Source organism: Camelus bactrianus, chromosome 32 (genome assembly GCF_048773025.1).
Source record: "Camelus bactrianus isolate YW-2024 breed Bactrian camel chromosome 32, ASM4877302v1, whole genome shotgun sequence".
In the NCBI taxonomy this organism is placed as follows: domain Eukaryota; kingdom Metazoa; phylum Chordata; class Mammalia; order Artiodactyla; family Camelidae; genus Camelus; species Camelus bactrianus.
Genome location: NC_133570.1, coordinates 8,786,555 through 8,806,159, shown reverse-complemented (window position 1 = coordinate 8,806,159; position 19,605 = coordinate 8,786,555). Strand labels below are relative to the sequence as shown.

The window sequence follows — 19,605 nt, the reverse complement described above, 5'->3', positions numbered from 1 at the left end:
GAGGAAAATCTGTTCCTTTACCTTTTCTAGTTTCTAGAAGCTGCCCGCATTCCTTGTGGCCCCCTCCTCCACCTTCAAAGCCAGCTGTGTAGCATTTTCCAATCTTGCTATGACTCTGACCTTCCTGCCTCCCTATTATAAGGATGCATGTGATTACACTGGGTCCCCTGGATAATCCCGGATAATCCCCTCATCTCAAGAGTCTTAACTTAATCACATCTGCAAAGTCCCTCTGGCCATGGAAGTAACATATTCACAGGTTCCAGGGAGTAGGATGTGAACATCTTTGTTGCGGGGCAACACGTTATTCTAGATACCACACCCACATTCCTGCTCCGTCTGCCATCCGGGTTCTGTTTCCACCTGATTCAGGTCTGAATCAGATTCAAGTCTCCTCTCCGGAGCAAGGTTTGAGCAATTCCTCCCTGCCAGGCTGTGGATGTCAGACAAACCAGGCTTTGGACTCTGTGAGGTTCTAATCACCTTTTCCAGGTATCAACCTCAGGAAAATATAGATCTCTACACACATACACACACACACACACACACACACACACACACACACACACACACACACACACACCCCTGCATGCACAAACACTTTCAGAATTTAGAAATATGAGGCAGTTTTGACTCCAGTGTTGGGATGTCCGTTCTGGAGTGACCTTGCCTGGGTCCACATTTGGACTTTGCTATTTCCTAGCTCTGTGACCTCAAGAAAGTTACTTCACCTTTCTGTGCCTCCATTTTTCATCTGTAAATTAGGGAAAACAAAGTCCTTGCCTCCTAGGATTATTGCAAAGATAAAATGAGAGTGTAAAATGCATGGAACACGGTAACTACTCAGTCATGGTTGCTGCTAATTATTTCTTCCAGAAACTCGTGGCTTTTATAGCTCACTGTCCTCACATTTTTTCTACGTAAACAGGGTTCTAAAATCTGCCCATGAAATCCATCTTTCTAAAGCTTTTAAAAGGGGCTGCAGTGACTAGAAACCGACAAAACTTGTTCCCAACTCTAAACACACACACACACACACACACACACACACACACACACACACACACAGCCCATGTACCCACATGTGAGCACAGAAGATGCATTCATGCACACGGCTGTACACACTCTGTTCTTGCAGGGAGCCCGGCGCCAGTTGGCTGCCTCGGGCAGACAAGGCTATAAGCCAACTGCAGACCTGACGGCTCAAGCTCTCTCAAAAAATCCAAACTGGTCTCGGAAACATTCAGGCAACTGCTTTCGAGCTTTCAAGCCAGTATTGCTGCAGTATCTCCATGAATGTTGAAGAGAAGGCTAATGGACATGCAACTGCTCCAGGAAGCAGGCTTACTGTGGCGCGCTGCAAGGCTGAGAACGACAATCTGCCTGTGAAGGTGTGATGGGTTTACGAACCGGCATCTGAATTGGTGAGGGAAATGGCAAAAAGCTGGAGGTCCGTCAAGGATGGGATGGGGCCAGGAGCAGGTGCCTTTAGAGCTGTGATCGACCGTGGTTACACAATGGTTTGTAAAACACAGCAAAGTGGGAGAGCAGATGTCATATTGTCTCTCCGTCTCTGTCTGTCTGTCTGTCTGTCTCTTTCTCACACACACATCCCATTAATTCCAGAATCCTGCTACTTTCCCCCTTACCCTAACTGCCAAGTTGAGGGGTGGTTATTACCATTAAGTTGATTAAAACTGGCATTTTCTGAAGCCTAGACTGGGCCATCTGCTGCGAGCAGGGACATGGATGCTCTGAAGGGGGCTGGTCTGAGACTCCAATGCCAGAGTCTCTTAGGAACCTGTCTTCAAGCTGCTCAGTCATGAAGCCACGTGGCTGGCGTGCAGGGTGTGTGAAGTTCAGGCTCATTAATTTCCACTGTTGTTTATTACTGGTGCTACCTGGGGAGCTGTAGATTCTCATCTCTCTCCTTGATGAATTGGTGAATGGGATTCCTGTCTGGGCCCCAGCACCTTGGGGAAGGGGGTCACCCTGAGTCAGAGTTTGAGCCAAGAGAGACAGACAGCTAGAGGGCACCGCTGGACTAGGGCAGTGAGCCCCGCAAGGGAGCTGGGTCATTTAAACTCAATAAGAGCAACAGTTATCAGGTACAGTTCTAAGCCTCCCCCTGCATCGTTTTCCTTAAGCCACCTACAGTCTGTGAGGTCAGGTCTATTATTCACTCCCATTTTACAGGTGGGGAAACCGAGGCACACAGAGGGGATGTCATTTATTCAAGGGCATGCAGCCCAAGAGTGGCAGAGATGGGACTGGAGACTAGGTCTAGCTACCCAGGTGCTGTCACCTGCTTTAGAAGAATGAAGCCTTTGTTTCATTGCAGTGCTTATAGTTGGGGCTCTTTCTGACCCCTCCACCTGCCGTTTCCTGTTGTGGAAAGTAGAGCTGATAGAACGTGGTGCTGAGGCCCGGAGGGACAAGGGTCACTGCGACAGAGAGAAATGAACTGTCCCACGTAGGAAGGAGTGTGTGAGACTGAACCAATTAACCCAAGTGAACATCTGAGACACCTTGTAAATCACTGACTTCCCTGAACCCCTAAAGTCCTGTGTCAGTTGTCTTCCGTACCTGCACCACCAAAAGGCAATGGGTTAATGTGGAAAGACCCATTCAGGTTCAAAGTCTGGTTTGGCCATGTAAAGGCTGTGTGCCTTTGGGCAAGTATCTTAACCTCTCTGAGCTTCAGTTATCTCATCTGTGAAGGAGAGACAGAAATCTGTCTCTCCCTGAAGACTTCATGGGGATTAAAGGAAATATAACATATTTGAAAGTTCCTAACACAATGAGTGGCTGTACGTGTTTCCCTCTCTGTAGAATAGCAGAACAGGACTCTAACCCTGGAGCCAGCCAGCCTGGGTTCGTAATCCCAGTTCTACTGCTTACTAACTGTGTGACCCTGGGCAAGTTGCTTAACCTGTCTGTGCAACAGTTGCCTCATCTGTAAAATGGGAATAATAATAGGGCTTAACGCATAGGGTGTTGTGAGGGCTACGTAATGAATCCACACAAAGCTTTGGGTACAGCGCCAACACGTGGTGCTTTGTAAGCCTGGGCTCTCATTCTTTCCCTAGAAGTTGAGTATGGTTGCAGGGAAATTCTCGTTTGTTTCTTTTTCCTTTTTTGAACCACTCAACAAAAGGACTAGAGCACTGGTTCTCAACAAAGGGTGATTTCATCCCTCGGGGACATGTGGCAACGTCTGAAGACATTTTGGGTTGTCACAGCTTGATGAGAGGTTACTACAGGCACCCAGTGGGTGGGAGACAGAGATGCTACTAAGAAACCCTACAGCGCAGGGGACAGCACCCACCACAGATAAAGATCTGTCCTTAGATGTAAATAGTGCTGAGATTGAAGAACAGATGAGGTCCGGGAAGCTGCGAGGTTAAAATCATTCAAGGAGAGGCGGGTTTAGGATTCATTCAATGTGTATTCATCAGCTCTTTTAGGCCAGGCACTGGGCTGCTTAAGGAATTAAGAAGGCTTCCGTTTTCATCTTGTACAAACAGATTCCATCAATTATTAAGGCTGGAGGGACATCAGAAGGCACTGATCCCATCCCTGGGAAAACTGAGGTACCACTCAGTAGCTCTCAACACTGTGGGGGGAGGTTCAGAGTCCCCCCAAACCTGATAAAATCTATGAGTATTTCTTCTAAAAATGCACACAGACACATGTATAACTATGTCTATGATATCAGGATGCCCCAGAAACCCTGAGTCCTACCCACAGAATGTCTAGGACTCCAGGTCAAAAAAAAAAAGAAAAAATGGCAGAGGCGGGGTTCTTCCTTTATAGAAAGAGGAAAACACGACCTGGCTTAGTGTCAGCTTGTCAAACCATAGGAAAGATGCCTACCGAGTTAGATGCAGTGAATTCCAAGCATTATTACTCGCTTCTCCCTCCATCCACATTTTGGAAAAATTCTGTGCCAAAACATAGGGGATGGTGCAACTGAGACTAAGGGCCGTGACAGGATTCCAACAGATTCTGTCAACAACAGGTCTCCCTGCGTCTCTCTGACTTCCTCCTCCATCACAGCGTCTGGGCACCAAGGTTAATAACAAATCCTAATGACTTTTTCGGGCCCATCTGCTGAGGGACGTTGACCTCGAATGGAAGCCACCCGGCTGCCTGTCCCCTCGGAGGCAGAATACAGGAGCAAATGCCTTTGTGAGGCTCTGGATAGAAAGAAATAGAATAAGGACACAGAGGAACCTACCACTGGGGGGAAAAGTAAAACAGAATAAAAACAAAAGTGGCACACACAAATTTCCCCAGGCAAATGATTAATTCCAGACTTAATATGTTCAAAAGCCCTGTGGATACCCTGTGGGTGCCTGTCACTCAAAAAGGCCCCTTCGCACTCTCTGGAGAAGCACTCAGCAGGGGTGTTTGTATAGCCTGGCATCTCTGGCCACAGCTGATCTGATGAGGGGTGGGGACTCAGGGTGACCTGGACCAATCAGGGTTCCTTCCCTGGGAATTTGGAATTAGGACTAAGAAGAGCTGTAAAGCTGGGGAGGGGGTAGCAGGAGTGTATTTTCTAAGATGGGGGGTGAGAAGCAGAACTTTCATGAGGCTGGGCTGTGTTCTTGCCCTTGGATCCCTTGAGATGTCTCTGAATCCTTATATTAAATCCCCGCTTTTGCCTAATGGGATAGAGTTTCCAAAAATGGCCACCACTAACAGCCTCCTTCCCTGGATGCATGTTTCCACAAGGAGGTGGGATCTGCTTCTCCTCTCCAACAATGCAGTGGGGTGATGCCCTACCAATTCCAGACCTAGCTCTTAAGAATCCTGGTGACTTCCATCTTTGCTCTCTTGGGATCCAGCTGCCATGGAAAGGAGTTCAGACTAGACTACTGAATCGGGAAAGATTCCATGGAGAGAGAGGGGCTGTGTAGAATGCCGAGGCACCGATAGGGAATCGGAGCTTTCCTGGCCCTTCTGGTCCAGTTCAGCCATCAGCTGAGTGCAGCTGAGTGAGTGACTCCAGCTCATGCCACACGGAGCAGAAAACCCACCCAGCAGAGCCCTGCCTGAAATCTTAACCCACAAAATCACAGAAAATAATATTCTGTCGATGTTTGTCGCCAGTAAGATTTGGGTGGTTGTTATGCAGCAGTAGAGAACTGAAATAACCTGGCTGGAATTAATTTCCCTTCGTGCGAGCTAAGTGTGCTAACTAGTATGGGTGGTCTATAGCAGTCAGGGCGTGCGTGATAAACTCTGAGATCCCAGCTAGCCTTGAATAAGGAATGTGAGGCAAAATGAGGCTCTTTAATGCGTTTCCCTTCTGGCCACCATCTCTGCCTCCAGGGATGCGGAAGACAGCAGAGCTGGGTTGTGGGCCGAGCGGTAAGTGAAGGTTTAGACACCCTCCTGCACAGAAGCAAAGAGGCTCCAAGGTGAGAACCGGCTCTGGTCTGCTGACTCGCCTGGAGGTCCCCGGGGGGCGGCTAACTCCAGCAAAACTGCCCCAGGGAGGCAGCACCTGCTGGGAGACCTGAGGGTGATTCTCCCCCTGGAACTCTCAGAGCCACAGGACCATGGAGACCAGTACTCGCAGCTTTGAAGGTACAAACAGGTTAATAAGATCTGGAAGGAATCATGGGGCCGAAACAGAAGGGATTCTAGCTTCCAGCTCCCCAAATGTCCCCTCCGAACCTGAGCTCTAAGAATTTCTATGTTCCGCAGAGTCTAAGAATTTGAGGCCAGGCCTTCAGGAAAGGCACGCAATAGTTAAGAGCATAATCCTGAGAGTCAGCCAGACTGGGACATACACCTGGGCTCTGTCTGGCCTTGGACAAGTGAGCTAACCTCTCTAAGGCTCAGTTTCCTCACCTGCATAATGGGGATAATGATAGCACCAACTGAGACAGGGCTGAAAGGAGCAGTTCGTGAGTTAAATCCACATGGAGTTTTTAGGTCCAGTGCTGGGCGCATAATAAGTGCTCAATCAATAGAGGGAACCCATTGTAATGATGGTTTATTATGTAAACAAGGATTTCACCTGTCTCCCAGATGACTTACTCAGGTAATAGAAAATAAAATCCAGCCTTACAGAGCTAGTGTCTGGATCCAGAAGGGGATGCAGATACAGCTGCAATTTTAAAAGATAGAAGGAGCTCATTTGCTCTGAGCAATGCCACCAACAACGTGGTACGGGGTCCTCCACCAGACACCCCCAAATACTGTCGAGTCAGATCAGGAAGGATCCTGAGGCTCAGACTGCCCTGCCTCGTTGGATGGGTGGGGGAACTGAAGCCCCCAAGGCTTATTAACTGAGCCTTAGGTTGTGGAGTGGGACCCCGTGGCACCCCGTTTTTCAGCCTGGCTCTGTGTCTGATGTGTTCTCTCCTTTCATCTGACTCCACTCTGATCCTCTCCAGGGGAAGCATGGGTAGAACAGGAATGAGGGCAGGTTTGAGCTCCTAAGACACAAATAGCACTGGGTTTGCCTCCGGCGATGCTACCAGTGAGGGCTGGCAGCTGGGAGGGTCCAGGAAGCAGCCGCAGCCAGAATCCTCCAGGATGTCCTCCCTACTCCAGCAGAAAACCTACTGTCTCAGTAAAGCGACACTCTGTCACCAAGGGCTTGGCCCCAGCTTCCTGGGAAGGCTCTCAAATCTCCTTCCAGGGAAGCCAGGGGCTTGCCAAACAGGAGTCTCAGACATAATTCTATAACAGAGGCCTTGGCCAGTGTAAAAACCTGAGGTTCTGCAGCAAATTCATCATTAAATGATCGTCACCATCAACGGAGCATGTGCTCTGTGCCAGGCACCACGATAATCCTCTGCAGGCTAATTAAGCACTCACCGGAAGTGTGTGCTAATGTTATCCCCATTTTGCAGATGAGGAAACTGAGGCATGGGGCGGTAAAGTGGCTTACCTGAGGTCACAGAGGGAGTTAAGTGGAGGAGCTGGAATGTGAACCCAGGTCTCTCTGACTCTGGGGCCCCAGGGAGGCCACTGGGCTCTTGTACCACATCACAGGCAAGACATGGGGGACAAGGTAGGGGACTCTTGGTCTAGAATGTTCAAACTAGAATCTGCTCAGTCCACAGAGACTCCCCTTAACTTTACACCCAAAGGCAGCCCAGTGGCCACGTTAAGGCAACGTGGTCAGCACCCCTGCCCACAGCTGACTGACAAGGGGTAGAATCTGATATAAACAGAAGCCAGCTGATCAGAGTGCCTTCTCTGGGAATTTGGACTCTTAACTATAAAATTCCAAACTCTCCAGCATCTTGGCCATAGGACATGGAGAAAGAAATGTGTGTGTGTTCAGGGGGAGATGGACAACATTGTCTATCGTGTTTACTCATTCACTCAACAAATATTTTACTGCACACCTACTACGTCCTAGGTCTGGGGATTCAGTGGTGAACAAAATAGGGAAGAATCTCTACCCTCAGGAATCTTATAATCTAACAGGTGGAGAGACACAATAATCTAAATGTATAAAATACGAAATGTTAGCAGGGGGAAGTGCTATGCAGGGAAAAGGCTGACAGGAGTTCTTGCTTCGAAGCAAGGATTTGGCATCCATATTCTCCCTTCCCGCAAGGCTGAGGCCCATTGTTGGTCGAAGTGAACACACACACACATGCACTCACACACGCACACACACTCACACACCTCTAGCCTGAACAACTCCTCACTCCTGATTTGCTTTAAAAAGCAAAATCAAAACTCAACCCTATAAGCAGACCCTTCCAGACCTAAGCCTTTAGCAACCCCCGAGGAAGCTGACAGAGGGTCAAGCACGAAGCTGACTCAGCCTGTGACAGGTTATTTGTCACTTGTCACCAGCACCTCTGATCTCCCCAGCCCACCCGGAGTCAAATTATCTGCAGAGGCTTAAATCAAAGGCACCCACTTCCTGTGTGTTCATAACATCATTTTCCATCCAAGAACCTTGTTAACCCCCAGCTGAGTGTGTGGGTAGGGAGATAAAAGGGCCCCCCAGTGCCCACATCAGCTATAAGCAATTGGTAAAGGCTGCCTCCCGGCAGCAGGATCTGGGGAGGAGGCTGGAGGAGGAGGAGGGGGCACCCCCTTCTCATTTCCCATGCAAGATTCAGTCCTGGAGGACCACTGAGTGGCCTCCTGCCTCCTGGCAATGGAAGTTTCCACCTATGCCAAGACTCCCTTCTCCTTACACACATTCGCCCTCCTCTTCTCCCAGGGCCCCCTTCCCTCTCTTTCCCCGACTCCCATGATCTCCCACATCACCCTCCCAGCTTCCCAAGCCCACCCACATACCCCTCCCTCCCCCCCATCACACCATCCCGGCTCACTGATGTGTCCCTCTCTGACACACGCACACATCACATCCTTCTCACATCCCGTGTCTCTCTCCCATACGTGTTTTTGTATCTCTGCCCTCCGAACCCCACTTTTCCCCTTCTTCCTACCATTCGTTAAACCACAAAGCATGACCAGGCCTGGGCCAGGAACCACACATGCTTCATTACACTCACTCCTTACGACCATCCTGTGGGCCGCTCACTGCTATTTCCCCCACGCTGTGGGAGAGCAAACTGAGGCTCAGAGAGGTGAAGCAACGTGCTCGGGGGATCCACGGCCGGCAAGTGGGGGGCTGGGATGGAGCCCTGGGCTCTTCACGTCCAGACCCACCAGGCTAACCTCTGCTGCCTCACACGCAGGTTCCCTTCAGGATGGATTTCTCTAATTCTCTCAAATAATTCCTTTCAGGTGTGCTCTCTCTTTGACATACTGTCTCTTTGACGCATCCTTTCTCCTCCTTATCGCCAATCTCCCATCCCCCTCTCAGGAGATTCCCCCTCCTCCCCCAGCCAAGAACCCCCCTCCCCCTCCAGCCCGCAGTCCAGTCTCTCCTTTACTCTCTTTTCCCCTCTCCCAGCTCTCCCAGCTCATGCAACAAAGATTCCAGTTCTGCCCGGGTGGGTGGCTCGGCATATCACAGATCACAGATGACAAGCCCCAAAGGCAGCTCATGCTGCCCGAGCCCAGCACACCCTGCCTGGGCAGCACGGCCCCCTGGCCCTTGGTGGCTCTCAGAACGATTGGGAAGCAACAGGCCTCACCCGATTCGCTCCTGCTCCATCTCTTCCATCTTCTCGGCACGAGCAATCACCCTGTTGATGATTTCCTTCTCCTCATCGGTCAGCTCTTCCTGCTTCCTCTGTCGGTCGGGCTGACCACTGGGATGGACAGACCATCCCGTCTGAAGCCTGAAAGGTAATTTGGGAAGGCGTGAGGCTGGAGAGGGAGTCAGCAGTGTGGAGTAGTGGTTAGGCTCTAGTCCCTGGAGTCTGGTAAACCTCAACTCAAATCCCTGCTGGGAGACTCTGAGCAAAAAATATCCATCTCTCAGAGCCTCAATTTGCTCCTCTGTACAATGGGACACACACATCTCCCTCCTAGGGTTCTGATGAGTTCATTTCTTAAAAGTGCTCAGCACATGGCAGGCACTCTGGAAGTGGCATTTGCAGGAAGTTCATGGAAACCTGGAGGATAATGGTGTTCTCAGGAAAAGAAGACTTCTACAGCTGCAGTGGAAACACTTCTGGGAGGGTGGTCTGAAGCCCTGGATCCTGGTTGACCCCAGCCCCCTCCTGGCACAAATATGTTTGGTTTGGGCCACAGATTTTTAAAAAATTAAGAGTGGGCAGTGTGCCTGAGGATGTGAAGGAAGATCAATATGCTAGCCAGCCTACAAGATGGTCCCCAAGGATCTCTGCCTCCTTCCCTACGTTGTCCCCTTGTACACTGAATCCCAGCTGGCCCTATGTGACCAGCTAAATACAATGGCAGTGACAGCAGGTGACTTCCAAGGCTAGGTCACAAAACATATTGCAACTACTACCTTGGTCTCTTGGGTAATTCACTTGAGAGGAAATCAGCCATCATGTCATGAGGACTCTCAAACAGCCCTGTGTGGAGAGGAACTGAGGCCTCCAGCCAACAGCCAGCACCAGCTTGCCCCTCCATTCATTTGCTGCCTTACAAAGCAGCTCAGTGAGAGCACCGGTGAGACACTGGGCCTCATACCCAGTGGAGACCCTTTCAAGGGCACCTTCCCACAGCTCACAGTCTGGTCAGGGGTACAGTCAGCCACGGGTCAGACCTGAAGCCAATGCCTTGCACCCCACCACACAACTCGCTGGGGTCAGCACACACAGGAAGTGTACGACTCCAGAAACATACGCAGGAGTGGGGGTTCCCCAAGAGGCCCTCCTAGGATAACTGCCTCCATCTGCAGATGAGCAGAAGGCCCGCTGGAGGCTGCCAGCCTCTCTCCAGACCCTGCCCCCTCCCTCTGCTCCAAAACACGCTGTTGACAAACACCTCATCCAGTGTTTGAAAATGTCACCAATTGATCTCAGTGGGGACTCGCAAGCCTCCTATGGATTTTCATGTTTTAATTTCAAAAGCAAACAGAGGGATATGAGATGGTTTTTCATACCAAAGCCTTTGCTCTCAAGGGAGAGCATGGCCCATCTGGGCCTCCTCTGGGCTGGGGAGTGCTGTGAGCATGGAGACTCTGAGGGTGCTCCCATGACAGGGCAGTGGCGCCCTTGCCTCTGGGCACAGGATTCCTGCTCCACGTCCTTAAGTCCAGAGTCCAGTGTTGGGATCTTATTAAAGTATTGGACAAGTTACTCAGAGAACCGTGTCTAATCCGGCAAATGCCCAGAGGGCCTACTGTGCGCCAGCGTGAGCCTTCCATGACCGGGTGGAGTTCAAGTTTGGAATCTTGTGTCTGTTGCTTATTAGCAGTGTGCACGGGGGCTCAGAACCACTCTGTCAGTTTCCAGATCTGATAAGTGGGAACGATGTCATGCCTGTTCCTGCTGGGACCCTCAGAAGCTACTCCTGACCCCCAGTGGCTGCATGATGACAGACTCCTGGCTTACGGCTGGGACAGGTCAGGGAGAGGAGGACTGGCCCGTCTCCACTCTTATTCACATACTTAGGACAATGCTTCCTGGAGAATCAGTGAAGGGCGCCTGCCTCCCAGTCCCTAAAACTGTCTAAGCCATCGTTTTCAACCTGTCATCTGGAGTTCCCTGGAGGGTCCTCAAAGGGCTGCAGGAGAGCGGGCCGTGGAGGGACAGAGTGGGCAGGGACCCAGGCCCTCCAGCCCTGATGACAATGCTGGGGTCCCAACACTAGCAAAGCAAGGATAACAGTAAAAGAAAAAAAAAAAAAAGAAAGAAAGAAAGAAAAGAAAAAATTACAAATTAAAAAAAAATTTTAGTATTTGACATTTAATAAAAGCATGAAATACGGTTTATTGCATTGATGACCGCAATACTTCACCCTTCTAGGTATCCATACCCTTTGCCCTATGAATTTGAAACTGCTCCCAGCAGAAGGTCAGAGGCTATTCCCTGCCCCTTGAATCCTGCCTGGACTTGAGGCTTACTTTGAGCAACAAAATGCAGGGGAGAGAGGCTGTGCCGTCCGGAGGCTAAGCCTGCAAAGGCCTTGTGCGTTTCTGCTTACCCTTACAGCCCTGCCGCCACCATAACAAAGAGCCCAGGACAGCCTGCTGGAGGACGAGAGGCATGTGGAGCAGAGCTGACTCACTCCAGCCCCCGCCGTCCTAGATCAGCCAACCCTTTGATGAGCGAGCCCAGCCAAGATCAGAAGAGCTACCAGGGAGCCCAGATTCCTGACAATAAACAACTGTCCTATGCCGCTGAGTTTTAAGGTGGCTTGTTACACAGCAAAAGATAACTGATACACTATGCACTCTGGCAGCAGCAACAAATTAAGTGAAGCTTGTTAAACCCCCCACATTTATTTTACAGTTTGGTATTGTTTTAAATTATGGTTGCATAGAGTGAACCATGGTATGCTTAATGTTTTCAGCCACTAAAGGTCTGTATCCAACTCCCCTCTTTACCTGTCTTATATATTTAGCTTCAGAATAAAATATTTTTCAAAGAAAGAATTTTGCTGCTAACAAAAAGTCTGAGGATCACTGCAGCTGACCTGCTTATCTTCTGTATGCCTGGCACTCAGAGGACAGATGGGAATTGCCAAGAAAGATGCCTGGAGAGACTATGGTCCGAGGCTCGAGAAACCAGCATTCTGGATGTGCTTCACCCCTGACCTGAATGCACCTGCTTAGGTGCATCTAGAGATGGTCAGAAGGAACCCTCCCACCGAAACCAGCACCAGTGGCCTCTAAAACAAAAGGAAATTAGGCCAGGTGGAAGCCCCTCACAGACGTTTTCCCCCTAAAATACGCAAAGGGCAGATTCCCCCTCCTTCCTGCCTCCCACCTAGATTCTTCATTTCATGCACACAATAAAATACCCACCAGATGTCTCTATTAATATATTATAACTCCCAAAAGGAGTGGGATGATGGAAATGCTGTCAGGGCACGAAGGCTCTGAAGCATTAAACAGCAGTAGCGTGCAGAAAATTAATCCTTTTTCTTTCTTTTCTTCTTCTTATCCCCTCCCTTCCCCTAGGATGCCGGCATAGGCAGGTGTCAGCAGAAGTCTCTTCACAGCTCAGTGAATGAGATTTTAATGAATCCTGAAGGGGAGGGTGTGGGAGGAGGGGCTTCTATACCACAAAACATTTCACACAAGCCCTGCTGGCATAGAGGCCCCCTCCCAGACGAAAGGGGTTGCTGAAAGGATGCTGTGGTCCCCCAACCCCTTCACAAAGCTAAGAGGATCTCGGGATCCTGATCATCTTTTAAGCCAGAATGAGTTCCATTCAGTTTTTCTAAAAATTTCACGCTCTCTCTCATATGTGGACTTTGCACATGCTGTTCCTTTACCTGGAACTCCTCTGTTTCTTCTCTATCTTGCGCTTCCTTTACGTAGTCTCAGCTTGCACATTACTTCTTCCAGGAAGCTCTCCCATCATCACCCAAAGTCTGGGCTAGGTGCCCTTCATTGTGCATCCTCCGGCCACTGTGATTCTGCTAGTGTCGCTCCATGCACAATGAAGTGTATTTGTTGGTGACTGGCTGTTTATTTGTTTGTGAACCCCTCTAGACATCCACTCAAACTTTGGCCAAACCTGTATTTCTGGTGCTTAGCACAGAGCATGATACGTAGTAAGCCCTGGGTGAGTGTTAGAGAAGGAAGCAAGGGAGGATGGGAGGAGGGGAGGAGGAGGAGGGAGGAAGGGAGGGAGGGAAGGAGGATGGATATACACTCTACCTTTCAACTTTCAGCATTCAGGAAGTCTTAAGCACTTGGGACCCTCTGAAGTCATGAACTTCTCTCTTGCGATGTTCTTATTTACAATCGGACAACATTTCAGTGTCTCTTCCTAGCGTGTCTGAATAATAGACTCACCATCTTCATAAAAAGATCTTGTCTGACCAGAATCTTACCACACCACGTATACAAGCACGCATACACAATGTATGTGTGTGTGTGCGCACGCGCACATATATACACAATAGGGTAAGGCAAGTTTGTGATCCACACCTTCCTCTGACTTTATCTGCCGCTTTACAGTTGACAAAGCTTTCTCATGCATCTCATCTGACTGTACCATCTCCCGGTGAGGGTGGAAGGTCAGGGTTACCATACCCATGTAACAAAGGAGATGGCCTGGGCTCAAGGAGGTGGAGGGCAGTGCCCTAAGGCCACACTGACATTGAGTCCCAGGGCAGGACTCAGACCTGGGTGTTCTGAGGCCAGACCAAGCACTGTGCTTGTGGCTCTGTTATAACTTCCCCACCATGGGGAGGGTAAAAATGACCTTCCATAGTTTCTGACTGTGCACACACAACCAAAGCCCAGTGTGCTTTGCAGCCTGACTGTTCATTTATTGGACCCAGCATCCAATCTGTCATGCATATTTAGGAAATGAGTCCAAATTAAAACACAAAAGTTATGAGCAAAGATCGGACCTCTGAGTCAAAGTCATTTCACTGGGAAATCAGTCTGACCTCCCATGAGGTGACGGAGAACAGTAAAAAACTTCCCACAAGCTCTGTTCTGTTCATCACCATCTTTGACTGATGATGGCAGCTATTTGAGTTAATATTTTCTTTATCTAAGAACAGTGTTCCCAGGCAAAATGCTGCAGGAACAGAGGCACAGGGGGTTAATAAATTTGCTGAACCCCACAAATTACCCACAAGAATTCAGCTGAGGGCTCTCCTAAGGAATACTTTCCATCCTTCTATCAAGATTTTTTTCTTGAAATTTCGTAATTTTTTTCTAAAGAGGAGTGTTTGTTTTTTTTTTTTTTTAAAGATACGTAAAATTGCTAGTTCCTCTTTGAATCATCTCTCTTTAGGGGCAAGCCACTTTGATGAGAAAAGGGATAAAATTCAGTCTGTAGGAAAACAAAAGTATCATAAAGTACTCACTGTTCTTTGTCACTGAAGGCAGGCAAAGAAAGGAGAGAAAGAAAAAAATGAATAAAGTTAGGGAGAAAAATCTCATAACAACGCCAACACTGTCTGGATGCAACGCCACACAGGTTAAATCACAATGACCTACTTCTATTTTTCTTTCCCAGTCATTATTCTCTTATTCCAGCACATCTAAAATGAGACTGCTGCAATGTATGTATGTATCCAATGTGTATAATCTACAGCTTTGATTAAAATGATCAATTAGTTCAACTTATTAATTAACCAATCTGATCATTTACGTATTTGAATGACGTTTTTCTTTGGTGAGGCACCAAAGAGAAGTCACTTAATGGTAACAGGGCCACCATCATTCTTGGTTTCAAACACTGGGGGATAAAGAGTGCATTGGGGTAGGGCAATGAGCCCTGAACATTAACTGGACCATCCCAAAGTAGAACCTGCAGTGCCCCATTTGGGGATGTGGGTCCTCTCATTCTAAAAAGAAGACCAGCATCTTCATTTACTAGATGCACTACCATGTCTTCTCTTCGTGCCTCAATTTCCACCTCTCATCTCTGGTGCTCTCCGGCTTGCAGACTTGAAAGCTATAGAGAAATATCAGAGACCAGCATTTCTCCCCCTTATTCCCAACACAGAGAGCCGAACCACTGCCCCGCCCATGCAAGAGGCAGATGCGTTCACTTTTTTCAAACACAATCACAATTATGTTCCCAGCACCATCGTTACATTCAAGGAGGCTGAATGAGGAAGGCATTTGAAAAATCACAAAAGCCGTAAGTGTATCTGGCTGGCCAGCAGTTAATTAAGACTAGATTTCCTAATTTCCTGGAGAAAGACATCAGAAGCATCTGCATTAGCACATCACCACTGCAGCAGACTAGACAGCATGTGTGGTGACTATAATTCACCCATTAGCATTTATTGGAAAATAATTTTAATATCTGAAGAAAATGCAGTAGTAATCAAGCCAGCCGGATGCACTCAGAATGCCAAGATGTTTCACAGGAGCCTGGGAGCACTTTAATGAACCTGCAGCCAGACCCTTTGAATAATTCTAATTTAATTGTAAGGCAAATTGTTTGGCTTCATACTGACTAAAGTAAACTCTGATGGATGGGATTTTAATTAGCTGACATTTCTTAAATAAAGTAAGTATTTTACCCCATCCACCTTCAGGCAACTGTTTATAATACAGGCACATAATTTTTGGCTGATAGAATATTCTCTGCCAAATAAGTTTGGTTTCAAGAGGACATCATGGGAAGGGCTTGGAAACTAGAAGTTTCCTTTCAAAAAGGAAACCAGCAGAGTTCAATGATGTCTTCAAAACTGTAAAACTCGTTGAACTAGAGGAGGTTTTAGGTAGAAATAGTGAACAGACGGGGCTTTTGCTTCAGACAGTATGAGTAGACTAAATATTCCAAAAACCCTTCACCAATGTATAATTAGGGCCTCGATAAATGAGGGCAAATCTTTTTTTTAATGCGGTTCTAGGGCTGCTAGAAAGTAAGGGAATTCTCCTACATTCCTTCCCCACTTCAAAATAAATAAGCAAAACTGACTTTCTCAAAGTAAAAAAGCATTTCCTCTTCAAAAGACTCTGTTATGAAAAAGGAAATGCAAGTCATAGACTGAGAAAAAATATGTGCAAAATACATCTCCAAAAAAGGATTTTAACCTATAACATTATGGAAAAAAAACTTGTAAAACTTTATAACAAGAAGATAAATGACCTGACTTTTAAATGGACCAAGTATTTGAACAGACATTTTAACAAAGAGGTTATATAATGGCAAAATTACATGAGAAGGTATTCAACATCGTTAGTCATTAGGAAAGTGCAAACTAAAATCACAAAACAAATACTACTCCGCACACGTTAGGATGGTTAAAATGGAAAAGACTAATCATATCCAGTGTCAGTGAGGAGGCAGAGACACAGAACTCTCACACGCTTCTGGTGGAAACTTAAAGTGGTACAACCAATTTGGAAAACAGTTTGGCAGTTTCTTAAAAAGTTAAACATACCTGTACTATACCACTGGGACCTTCAACTCCTAGGAATTTACTCAAGAGAAATGAAAGCATATGTCTATACAAATTTTATTTGTACTAGTTCCAAACTGGAAACAACCTAAATGTCCATCAATAGATGAATGGATAAACAAATTGTGGTATATCCACACAATGAAATATTATTTGGTCATAAACAGGAATAGACTATCGCTATGCAAAACAATAGGATGGATTGTGAAATAATTATGCCAAGTGAAAAAAAGACATCTCCCCTCAAAAAGGAGTACACACTGAATAATTCCATTTATATAAAATTCTAAAAAATGCAAACTAATTTATAGTTACAGAAAGAAGATTAGTAATTACCCAAGGATGGGAAGGGAGAGGGAGGGGCAGGAAGGAGAGGCTGCAAAGGGGAATGAATATACACACGTGTGTAAAAATGATCAAATTGGACTTTAAATGTGTACTGTTGGAGGTACATTAATTTTAACTTTATAAGGCAGTTTTTTAAGAAAGAAAAAGAAAACCCAGCAAACTGAATCCAGAACAGGGAGCTGTGAGCAGTAAGGCAATGTGAATACCAGTGTTCTGCTGCAGAGGCTGACTCTGAGCTCTGAGCAAGGTGCGGAAGCTGAATCTGAGACCCCCACTATGAGCCAGGACCTTCCAAAGGAGCTCAGGTCATCCTGGGTGAGCACACCTGATTCCTGGCAGAAGCAAATGCAAATCTGTCTGAAAAAAAATATTCCCAAGGTAGATCCCCAGGATTCTCACAGATGGAGCTCACAATAAAAAATTACCGAGCATTCAAAGAAACAAGACCTTATGAGTAAACATCTGCAGGAACGATAAACTTAGATTATCAGGGTCTTCAGGCAGTGGTGTGCTGATAAATGTTTAACAGTTGAATCTCTGGAGAAAAAAAGCCCCACTGTGGCTGATTTTGAGTACCTCCACGAGGCCACTAAATGCAGAACTGGGAAGAGACACGCACTAGTGTACTGTTACATAGTATTTCACCATGCAGGTACAAAAGACACCAGTAACAGAGAATAACAAAATGTAGTAAAATAATTAAGAAGTGGTTAGTGTTGAATAGTCACTACTTTTGTGTTTAGTATCATTTAATTATAAAAATCATATAACTTAATTTTTAATAATGGCCATGTTTAACAACTGACTTGCAAAATTCCTGAAAATTTAACATCAGTTCTCCTGAGCCACCATGGTGCGGATCCAGCACACCACTGATTCAGGTAAAATAATTACTGGGTGCAGAATGTAAAGTTACTTTGATGTGGAATTTTCCGATTTTTAAATGATCAGGCCAAAAATAAAAAACACCTTTCTGCAAGTCAGAGTCGGCTGGTGGCCTGCCAGTTTGCAACCTCTGATCCAGTCCAACCTCCTTATTTAATTGATGAGGAAACTGAGGCCCAAAGAAGGGAAAGAGATTCACTGATGATCACTCAGTACACTAGCTCAGACCTAGAAGCAACCAAGTCTTGATTCTAACCACCAGGTCTGTGCTCTTTCCAGACCACCTCTAATTTAGGGCACAGAGCTCAGAATTTAATCTTGTTACTCCAACCTTGCAAAGCAGTAGAATCAGTGGAGAAGTGTCCATGACAGAACTCCCACCAGGTTCTTTTCTCCCTCCGCCCCGGGGGCGGGGGGAATTCTATTTCTTTCCTTGCTCTTCCTTTCCTCCTCCAAGTGCAGATCAGGACCTCATTGCCCCCAAAGCAAACCACTCCCAAAAAGACACAGCAACTTACTTTGACTGAAGGGGTCGGTCACTGGGACACACCCAACGATTGGAGCTGTTGCTGAACACGGTGTCAGTCATGGCAGACGTCCGGTGCTCCTGGAAAACATAAGCGCAGAAGAATATCACACAGTTATCCAATCGCCTCTTACTTCTCAGGACCCTGCTCTATGCCAAGCACTCTGGGGGATACGGGGAAGAAATGGAACTACATCCAGCTTCTCCACTTTCCAGATGGGGAACCAAGGGGGGAAGTGACCTGCTGGAGTCACAGCCCCCCTGTGGCAGAAATGAATCAGAGCGAAGAGCTCCCTCCCTTTAATCTGTGTTCCTCCCATTCATTGCTGATACAAGGCCACATATCCAGGAGGGAGGGTCAGAGCTCTTAAGTCTAGCCCAGGGTCTTTCCACTGGAGGATGTCATCTGACTCATGTACTAGTCAACTTGGCTTTGGTCAGGCCAAAAAAAAAACAAACCAAAACAAAAAAAAACACCCCACCTCTTAGAATTTTGAGGTCCCAAATGTTAGCATCATCCCTGGCTTGCTTTCTTTTTAATACTCTACACCCAAACCATCAGAAAGTCACGTTGGCTTGATCTTCCTAATTAACCTGCAATCTTCCCAATGTTCTCTGCCTGAATATGCTGATCCGAACCACTCCCACCCCAGCCTGGCTGACGATGGAAGGCTCTTCATGGGCCTCCCTGCCTCCACCTCTGGCCCACTTCAGCCTATGCTCTACGCAGTGGCCAGGGAGAGTTCCACAAACATAAACCACAGCTTATGACGACAGCACACCCACGGTGGTCATCTCTCTGCTAAAATGTAAGTCTCCTGCAGAATTCCTTCTGCTTTATCTCTAACGCCCAGAACAGCGCCTGCATTTAATAAATATTTGTGTAACACATGAATGAGTCTCCGTCAATGCTAAGTCAGTCCAGCTGAACTTCGCCAAGATTTCATTCTCTCTGAATCTCCCCTCCTCCCCTCCTCCAGCTTTAGCCAAAGAGTAAGGGGAAAGAGATGATAGAGATTACATTTAATTATTTTGTTTTGTTTTGTTTTGGCTGGGGGAGGTAATTAGATGTATTTATTTTTAGAGGAGATTACATTTAATTTATTTTTTTAAAAAGCTTTCGAAGGTAGGTCACTGTGTCCAGTGGGTCCTGATTTCCCTGAAGATCTTGTTACAACACAGTCTTTTTTCTTTTTCCTGGGAAGCTGAATAGATGAGAAGTTGGGAGGTAAACAGGGAGAGAATGCAGTCAGTGCAATTATTAAGCCTTCGGGTGGGTGAAGCCAGAGCAGGGCTGATGGTTGGACACAGAAGAGAAAAGGCCCCTTACAGTAAAGCCATTTCGCCTGCTCCTGTGTGGTTAACATAATCTTCCCAGGTTAATATGACCATTTCATTGTTTCTGCTTTGAAAACAGAAAA

The 19,605-nt window shown here is 47.1% G+C and overlaps 1 protein-coding gene across 1 annotated transcript in view; it reads right to left on the bottom strand.

Moving 5' to 3' along the window:
- The window catches only part of RPH3A (rabphilin 3A), a 57,547-nt gene extending 39,206 nt beyond the window's left edge, over positions 1-18,341 (bottom strand). The window contains exons 1-3 of the mRNA XM_045506450.2: positions 18,177-18,341; positions 14,371-14,382; positions 9,096-9,242 (exon numbers count right to left, since the gene is read on the bottom strand). Coding sequence (XP_045362406.2) covers positions 9,096-9,242; positions 14,371-14,382; positions 18,177-18,247 — 230 coding nt within the window. The 5' untranslated portion in view covers positions 18,248-18,341. The remainder of the gene's footprint in view (positions 1-9,095; positions 9,243-14,370; positions 14,383-18,176) is intronic.
- Between the last annotated feature and the right edge of the window lie 1,264 nt (positions 18,342-19,605).